The sequence below is a fragment of the Oncorhynchus kisutch genome, unplaced genomic scaffold (assembly GCF_002021735.2).
Source record: "Oncorhynchus kisutch isolate 150728-3 unplaced genomic scaffold, Okis_V2 scaffold4074, whole genome shotgun sequence".
In the NCBI taxonomy this organism is placed as follows: Eukaryota; Metazoa; Chordata; class Actinopteri; order Salmoniformes; family Salmonidae; genus Oncorhynchus; species Oncorhynchus kisutch.
The window spans coordinates 50,001-60,000 of NW_022266019.1; the positions used below are offsets into that span (position 1 = coordinate 50,001).

The 10,000-nt window shown below is 45.0% G+C and overlaps 1 protein-coding gene across 1 annotated transcript in view; it reads left to right on the forward strand.

The window, feature by feature from the left end:
* Nucleotides 1–10,000, forward strand: part of LOC116373854 (FERM and PDZ domain-containing protein 1-like) — a 70,242-nt gene that overhangs the window by 9,068 nt on the left and 51,174 nt on the right. The window contains exons 2-3 of the mRNA XM_031822145.1: nt 2,119–2,223; nt 3,327–3,502. Of these exons, the coding sequence (XP_031678005.1) occupies nt 2,123–2,223; nt 3,327–3,502 (277 nt within the window). The 5' untranslated portion in view covers nt 2,119–2,122. The remainder of the gene's footprint in view (nt 1–2,118; nt 2,224–3,326; nt 3,503–10,000) is intronic.

Genomic DNA, 10,000 nt, shown 5'->3' on the forward strand with positions numbered 1-10,000 from the left:
CACTATCCATTACAACCACATGTCCAACATGGTCTGTCAGGATCCATTTGGGACGGAACCACTATCCATTACAACCACATGTCCAACATGGTCTGTCAGGATCCATTTGAGATGATCCCCTCCTCACACAACTGAACCATTGGAGACCCATTTAAAAGAGACACCACAGCTGAGATTGGCAATTAGGAGCCATATTATTTGAAATCAATTGACATTATGCGCACCACATGTAGATTATCAGCCAATCGCAGCCTGTCTGGTCTACAGACCAATTAGAGCAACACAATCCCTAGTGACATCATCTCTGGTCCCTCAAAACCACATACAGCACTCTACTGAATAATATATACGTGTGTGTGTGTGTGCGTGTGTGTGTGTGTGTGTGCGTGTGTGTGTGTGTGCGTGTGTGCGCGTGTGTGTGCGCACGTGTGTGTGTTTGTGAACTTTTATTTATTCAGGCGAGCCCAAATGAGACCAAGGTTTCATTTCCAATGGTGCCCTGAGGACAGAAAATAAATCAAATTCATAAAATATAAATCTACAAGATAGAACAACAAGATAGACTAACAAGATATAATAACCAGGAAGAATACTAGATAGAGTAACTATATAGAATAACCAGCTAGAATAACCAGCTATAATAACCAGATAGAATAACCAGATAGAATAACAAGATGGAATGACCAGATAGAATAACCAGATAGAATTTCCAGATGGAATAACCAGATGGAATAACCAGATGGAATAACCAGATGGAATAACAAGATGGAATAACCAGGTGGAATAACCAGATGGAATAACCAGATGGAATAACCAGATGGAATAACCAGATGGAATAACCAGATGGAATAACAAGATGGAATAACCAGACAGAATAACCAGGTGGAATAACCAGACAGAATAACCAGGTGGAATAACCAGACAGAATAACCAGGTGGAATAACCAGATAGAATAACCAGATAGAATAACCAGCTAGAATAACCAGATAGAATAACAAGATGGAATGACCAGATAGAATAACCAGGTAGAATAACCAGGTGGAATAACCAGACAGAATAACCAGGTGGAATAACCAGACGGAATAACCAGATAGAATTTCCAGATGGAATAACCAGATGGAATAACCAGATGGAATAACCAGATGGAATAACAAGATGGAATAACCAGACAGAATAACCAGGTGGAATAGCCAGATAGAATAACCAGGTGGAATAACCAGACAGAATAACCAGGTGGAATAACCAGATAGAATAACCAGATAGAATAACCAGATAGAATAACAAGATGGAATGACCAGATGGAATAACCAGGTGGAATAACTAGACAGAATAACCAGGTGGAATAACCAGACAGAATAACCAGATGGAATGACCAGATGGAATGACCAGATGGAATGACCAGATGGAATAACCAGATGGAATAACCAGATGGAATAACCAGCTGGAATAACGAGATGGAATGACCAGCTGGAATGACCAGATGGAATGACCAGATGGAATAACCAGCTGGAATAACGAGATGGAATGACCAGCTGGAATGACCAGAGAGAATAACCAGCTGGAATAACCAGATGGAATAACCAGATGGAATAACCAGATGGAATAACCAGCTGGAATAATGAGGTGGAATGACCAGCTGGAATGACCAGATGGAATGACCAGATGGAATAATCAGATGGAATAACCAGCTGGAATAACCAGATGGAATAACCAGCTGGAATAACCAGATGGAATGACCAGATGGAATAACCAGGTGGAATAACCAGCTGGAATAACGAGATGGAATGACCAGAATGACCAATGACCCTTTCTGAAAATTAATGCGTGATCCATATGGATTAGAGCTGTCTTTAACCCTTGATTTTTTATATGGGGCATGCTGATCTGCAACAGAGTTAAACTGAGAGGTAAAACATTTAAAGATCTGAATCAGAGATAGAGGACACACCCTCCCAGTCAGACATCCCTAGGTCATACAGGAAATGTTGCTCATTGAAAGTTATGACATGTCTTCGTGCATACCTCTAATGCAGGCAATGGAACAATAGTCACAATGTTAATCTATATTTGAACACCTGTTCTCATCCTTGGCCTCTGACCTGTAACCCCTGTCTGTAGTTAAATGGAGGAGCGGGACAGAAGCCGCTCCCCGTCCCGCAGGACCAGTCGGGTGGAGCAGGTGGTGGGGCGATGGCTACGACGCTCCAGGGATTCCAGCAGCAGGTTAGTACCAACCAGGCCAGCCACGGAACACGATTAGCATTGGGTTTGACTGGGTTAGCCAGGGATTCCAGCAGCAGGTTAGTACCAACCAGGGCGACCACGGAACACGGTTAGCTTTGGGTTTGACTGGGTTAGCCAGGGATTCCAGCAGCAGGCTAGTATTAACCAGGCCGGCTAAGGAACACGGTTAGCTTTGGGTTTGACTGGGTTAGCCTGGGATTCCAGCAGCAGGTTAGTACTAACCAGGCCGGCTAAGGAACACGGTTAGCTTTGGGTTTGACTGGGTTAGCCTGGGATTCCAGCAGCAGGTTAGTACTAACCAGGCCGGCCACGTAACACAGTTAGCTTTGGCATTAGGCCCGGCTAGTTTGGGTTTGACTGGGTTAGCCAGGGATTCCAGCAGCAGGTTAGTACTAACCAGGCCGGCCACAGAACACGGTTAGCTTTGGGTTTGACTGGGTTAGCCAGGGATTCCAGCAGCAGGCTAGTATTAACCAGGCCGGCTAAGGAACACGGTTAGCTTTGGGTTTGACTGGGTTAGCCAGGGATTCCAGCAGCAGGTTAGTACTAACCAGGCCGGCCACGGAACACGGTTAGCTTTGGGTTTGACTGGGTTAGCCAGGGATTCCAGCAGCAGGTTAGTACTAACCAGGCCGGCCACGTAACACAGTTAGCTTTGGCATTAGGCCCGGCTAGTTTGGGTTTGACTGGGTTAGCCAGGGATTCCAGCAGCAGGTTAGTACTAACCAGGCCGGCCACGGAATACGGTTAGCTTTGGGTTTGACTGGGTTAGCCAGGGATTCGAGCAGCAGGTTAGTATTAACCAGGCTGGCCACGGAACACGGTTAGCTTTGGGTTTGACTGGGTTAGCCAGGGATTCCAGTTGTCCTCCCCTTTGATTGGCTGATACCTTGTCCTTCTGTTGTACTCCCCTTTGATTGGCTGATACCTTGTCCTTCTGTTGTCCTCCCCTTTGATTGGCTGATACCTTGTCCTTCTGTTGTCCTCCCCTTTGATTGGATGACATCTTCTCCATTGGTTCCTTGATTCTGATTGTCTGCTACCTTGTCCTCTGGCTGATACCTGGTCTCTACCCCAATCAGAGAGCGTATCCTGGTAGATGGGAAGGCGGCTGTGGGGGGAGAGTCTAGCGGTCAGGACCAGAAGAACAGCTACCCGGTTAGACTGACCGTCCAGATCCTACGAGACCCCCTCCTCAACACTCATGGAATCACCCTGACACCTCAGACACCTATACTGGTGCAGGACATCACCCCAGGTAGGCTACATAAACATGACATAGGACTATCATAACCTGACATAGGACTATCATAACCCTGACATAGGACTATCATAACCTGACATAGGACTATCATAACCTGACATAGGACCATCATAACCCTGACATAGGACTATCATAACCCTGACATAGGCCTATCATAACCTGACATAGGACTATCATAACCTGACATAGGACCATCATAACCCTGACATATGACTATCATAACCCCGACATAGGACTATCATAACCTGACATAGGACCATCATAACCCTGACATAGGACCATCATAACCTGACATAGGACTATCATAACCTGACATAGGACTATCATAACCCTGACATAGGACTATCATAACCCTGACATAGGACTATCATAACCCTGACATAGGCCTGTCATAACCTGACATAGGACTATCATAACCTGACATAGGACCATCATAACCCTGACATAGGACTATCATAACCCTGACATAGGCCTATCATAACCTGACATAGGACTATCATAACCTGACATGGGGCCATCATAACCCTGACATAGGACTATCATAACCCTGACATAGGCCTATCATAACCTGACATAGGACTATCATAACCCTGACATAGGACTATCATAACCTGACATAGGACCATCATAACCCTGACATAGGACTATCATAACCTGACATAGGACTATCATAACCCTGACATAGGACTATATTGTGCTGTCATGAGCTTGGGACTGCTGGACAGATTAATTTAACAGTCAACATCTGATTAGAAAAACAGCAAGAGAAAAAAACAAACATATGGTTTCAGAGACTTGAAGATTTGATTTAATAACTTGGTTGGTTGGGTGGCAGAAATCAGACCAATTTAGTTATGCTGTTGAATTCAGGTGGCAGTCTTTTGACCAATCATCTTTTGCTAAACTGAGATCCTGGCAGTCTTGCTAGTCATTACTCAATCAGGTGCAGGATCCAACTACATCTTTAATCAAATGATTGAATCCGATTGTGATGTCATTGAGATTGACAGGCTGTACAGAAAAGGGAGGGGTTTTGTGTGGTTCCATAGGCTCCATTAGGGTTTGTGTTGTTAAGCCCAGGTGGAGACTGAGGGTGGGTCGCTAATGGCACCCGATTCCCTATATAGTGTACTTCTTTTGACCAGAGTCCTAGTAGTGCCCTATAGAGAATAGGGTGCCATTTGGGACGCAGTGAGAGGAGGGGGAAGGTTGCTGAGCTAGTGGAAGTATCGCTGGTGTGTGTGTGGTGGTGGTTACAGTAATGAGAAGAACGGTTCATGGGAGATCAATAGGACAACAATATGCTGTATAGTACCTACAGTAGGGCCCTGTGTGTATGGATGTGTATAGACTACCCTCACAGACCTACTGTATATAGACTACCCTCACAGACCTACTGTATATAGACTACCCTCACAGAGCTACTGTATATAGACTACCCTCACAGAGCTACTGTATATAGACTACCCTCACAGAGCTAGTGTATATAGACTACCCTCACATAGCTACTGTATATAGACTACCCTCACAGAGCTATTGTATATAGACTACCCTCACAGAGCTACTGTATATAGACTACCCTCGCAGAGCTAGTGTATATAGACTACCCTCACAGACCTACTGTATATAGACTACCCTCACAGAGCTAATGTATATAGACTACCCTCACAGACCTACTGTATATAGACTACCCTCACAGACCTACTGTATATAGACTACCCTCACAGAGCTAGTGTATATAGACTACCCTCACAGAGCTAGTGTATATAGACTACCCTCACAGACCTACTGTATATAGACTACCCTCACAGAGCTAGTGTATATAGACTACCCTCACAGAGCTAGTGTATATAGACTACCCTCACAGACCTATTTTATATAGACTACCCTCACAGAGCTATTGTATATAGACTACCCTCACAGAGCTAGTGTATATAGACTACCCTCACAGACCTACTGTATATAGACTACCCTCACAGACCTACTGTATATAGACTACCCTCACAGAGCTATTGTATATAGACTACCCTCACAGAGCTAGTGTATATAGACTACCCTCACAGAGCTACTGTATATAGACTACCCTCACAGAGCTATTGTATATAGACTACCCTCACAGAGCTACTGTATATAGACTACCCTCACAGAGCTATTGTATATAGACTACCCTCACAGAGCTATTGTATATAGACTACCCTCACAGAGCTAGTGTATATAGACTACCCTCACAGAGCTACTGTATATAGACTACCCTCACAGAGCTATTGTATATAGACTACCCTCACAGAGCTACTGTATATAGACTACCCTCACAGAGCTATTGTATATAGACTACCCTCACAGAGCTACTGTATATAGACTACCCTCACAGAGCTATTGTATATAGACTACCCTCACAGAGCTACTGTATATAGACTACCCTCACAGAGCTATTGTATATAGACTACCCTCACAGAGCTACTGTATATAGACTACCCTCACAGACCTACTGTATATAGACTACCCTCACAGAGCTACTGTATATAGACTACCCTCACAGAGCTAGTCTTACTGGGTTCCATAACGTGAAAGACATTACGGACAAAATACTTTACAATTTACATACATTGAATAACATGAACATGTAGTTTGTGTGCATCTTCCAGTTACAAACATGTCAGTACACACAACCAGTAGGTCACATGTCAGTACACACAACCAGTAGGTCACATGTCAGTACACACACACAACCAGTAGGTCACATGTCAGTACACACAAACAACCAGTAGGTCACATGTCAGTACACACACACAACCAGTAGGTCACATGTCAGTACACACACACAACCAGTAGGTCACATGTCAGTATACACAACCAGTAGGTCACATGTCAGTACACACAACCAGTAGGTCACATGTCAGTACACACACACAACCAGTAGGTCACATGTCAGTACACACACACAACCAGTAGGTCACATGTCAGTACACACACACAACCAGTAGGTCACATGTCAGTACACACACACAACCAGTAGGTCACATGTCAGTACACACACACAACCAGTAGGTCACATGTCAGTACACACAACCAGTAGGTCACATGTCAGTACACACAACCAGTAGGTCACATGTCAGTACATACACACAACCAGTAGGTCACATGTCAGTACACACAACCAATAGGTCACATGTCAGTACACACAACCAGTAGGTCACATGTCAGTACACACACACAACCAGTAGGTCACATGTCAGTACACACAACCAGTAGGGCACATGTCAGTACACACAACCAGTAGGTCACATGTCAGTACATACACACTACCAGTAGGTCACATGTCAGTACACACAACCAGTGGCTCACATGTCAGTAGACACACACAACCAGTAGGTCACATGTCAGTACACACACACAACCAGTAGGTCACATGTCAGTACACACAACCAGTAGGTCACATGTCAGTACACACAACCAGTAGGTCACATGTCAGTACATACACACAACCAGTAGGTCACATGTCAGTACACACAACCAGTAGGTCACATGTCAGTACACACAACCAGTAGGTCTCATGTCAGTACACACACACAACCAGTAGGTCACATGTCAGTACACACACACAACCAGTACGTCACATGTCTATACACACACACAACCAGTAGGTCACATGTCAGTACACACACACAACCAGTAGGTCACATGTCAGTACACACACACACAACCAGTAGGTCACATGTCAGTACACACAACCAGTAGGTCACATGTCAGTACACACACACAACCAGTAGGTCACATGTCAGTACACACACACAACCAGTAGGTCACATGTCAGTACACACACACAACCAGTAGGTCACATGTCAGTACACACACACAACCAGTAGGTCACATGTCAGTACACACACACAACCAGTAGGTCACATGTCAGTACACACAACCAGTAGGTCACATGTCAGTACACACACACAACCAGTAGGTCACATGTCAGTACACACACACAACCAGTAGGTCACATGTCAGTACACACACACAACCAGTAGGTCACATGTCAGTACACACAACCAGTAGGTCACATGTCAGTACACACACACAACCAGTAGGTCACATGTCAGTACACACACACAACCAGTAGGTCACATGTCAGTACACACACACAACCAGTAGGTCACATGTCAGTACACACACACAACCAGTAGGTCACATGTCAGTACACACACACAACCAGTAGGTCACATGTCAGTACACACAACCAGTAGGTCACATGTCAGTACACACAACCAGTAGGTCACATGTCATTACATACACACAACCAGTAGGTCACATGTCAGTACACACAACCAATAGGTCACATGTCAGTACACACAACCAGTAGGTCACATGTCAGTACACACACACAACCAGTAGGTCACATGTCAGTACACACAACCAGTAGGGCACATGTTAGTACACACAACCAGTAGGTCACATGTCAGTACATACACACTACCAGTAGGTCACATGTCAGTACACACAACCAGTGGCTCACATGTCAGTACACACACACAACCAGTAGGTCACATGTCAGTACACACACACAACCAGTAGGTCACATGTCAGTACACACAACCAGTAGGTCACATGTCAGTACACACAACCAGTAGGTCACATGTCAGTACATACACACAACCAGTAGGTCACATGTCAGTACACACACACACAACCAGTAGGTCACATGTCAGTACACACACACACAACCAGTAGGTCACATGTCAGTACACACACACAACCAGTAGGTCACATGTCAGTACACACACACAACCAGTAGGTCACATGTCAGTACACACACACAACCAGTAGGTCACATGTCAGTACACACACACAACCAGTAGGTCACATGTCAGTACACACAACCAGTAGGTCACATGTCAGTACACACACACAACCAGTAGGTCACATGTCAGTACACACAACCAGTAGGTCACATGTCAGTACACACACACAACCAGTAGGTCACATGTCAGTACACACACACAACCAGTAGGTCACATGTCAGTACACACAACCAGTAGGTCACATGTCAGTACACACAACCAGTAGGTCACATGTCAGTACACACACACAACCAGTAGGTCACATGTCAGTACACACACACAACCAGTAGGTCACATGTCAGTACACACACACAACCAGTAGGTCACATGTCAGTACACACACACAACCAGTAGGTCACATGTCAGTACACACACACAACCAGTAGGTCACATGTCAGTACACACAACCAGTAGGTCACATGTCAGTACACACACACAACCAGTAGGTCACATGTCAGTACACACAACCAGTAGGTCACATGTCAGTACATACACACAACCAGTAGGTCACATGTCAGTACACACAACCAGTAGGTCACATGTCAGTACACACAACCAGTAGGTCTCATGTCAGTACACACACACAACCAGTAGGTCACATGTCAGTACACACACACAACCAGTACGTCACATGTCAGTACACACACACAACCAGTAGGTCACATGTCAGTACACACACACAACCAGTAGGTCACATGTCAGTACACACAACCAGTAGGTCACATGTCAGTACACACACCCAACCAGTAGGTCACATGTCAGTACATACACACAACCAGTTTGTCACATGTCAGTACACACACACAACCAGTAGGTCACATGTCAGTACACACACAACCAGTAGGTAACATGTCAGTTCATACACACAACCAGTAGGTCACATGTCAGTACACACAACCAGTAGGTCACATGTCAGTACACACACACAACCAGTAGGTCACATGTCAGTACACACACACAACCAGTAGGTCACATGTCAGTACACAAATACAACCAGTAGGTCACATGTCAGTACATACACACAACCAGTAGGTCACATGCCAGTACATAAACACACCCAGTAGGTCACTTGTCAGTACATACACACAACCAGTAGGACACATGGGGTACATACACACAGCCAGTAGGTCATATGTCAGTACATACACACAACCAGTAGGACACATGGGGTACATAAACACAACCAGTAGGACACATGTCAGTACATACACACAACCAGTAGGCCACATGGGGTACATACACACAACCAGTAGGTCACATGGGGTACATACACACAACCAGTAGGACACATGGGGTACATAAACACAACCAGTAGGACACATGCCAGTACATACACACAACCAGTAGGTCACATGTCAGTACATACACACAACCAGTAGGTCACATGCCAGTACACACAACAAGTAGGTCACACGGGGTACATAAACACAACCAGTAGGTCACATGGGGTACATAAACACAACCAGTAGGTCACATGGGGTACATAAACACAACCAGTAGGTCACATGGGGTACATAAACACAACCAGTAGGTCACATGGGGTACATAAACACAACCAGTAGGTCACATGGGGTACATAAACACAACCAGTAGGTCACATATGGTACATACACACAACCAGTAGGTCACATGGGGTACATAAACACAACCAGTAGGTCAC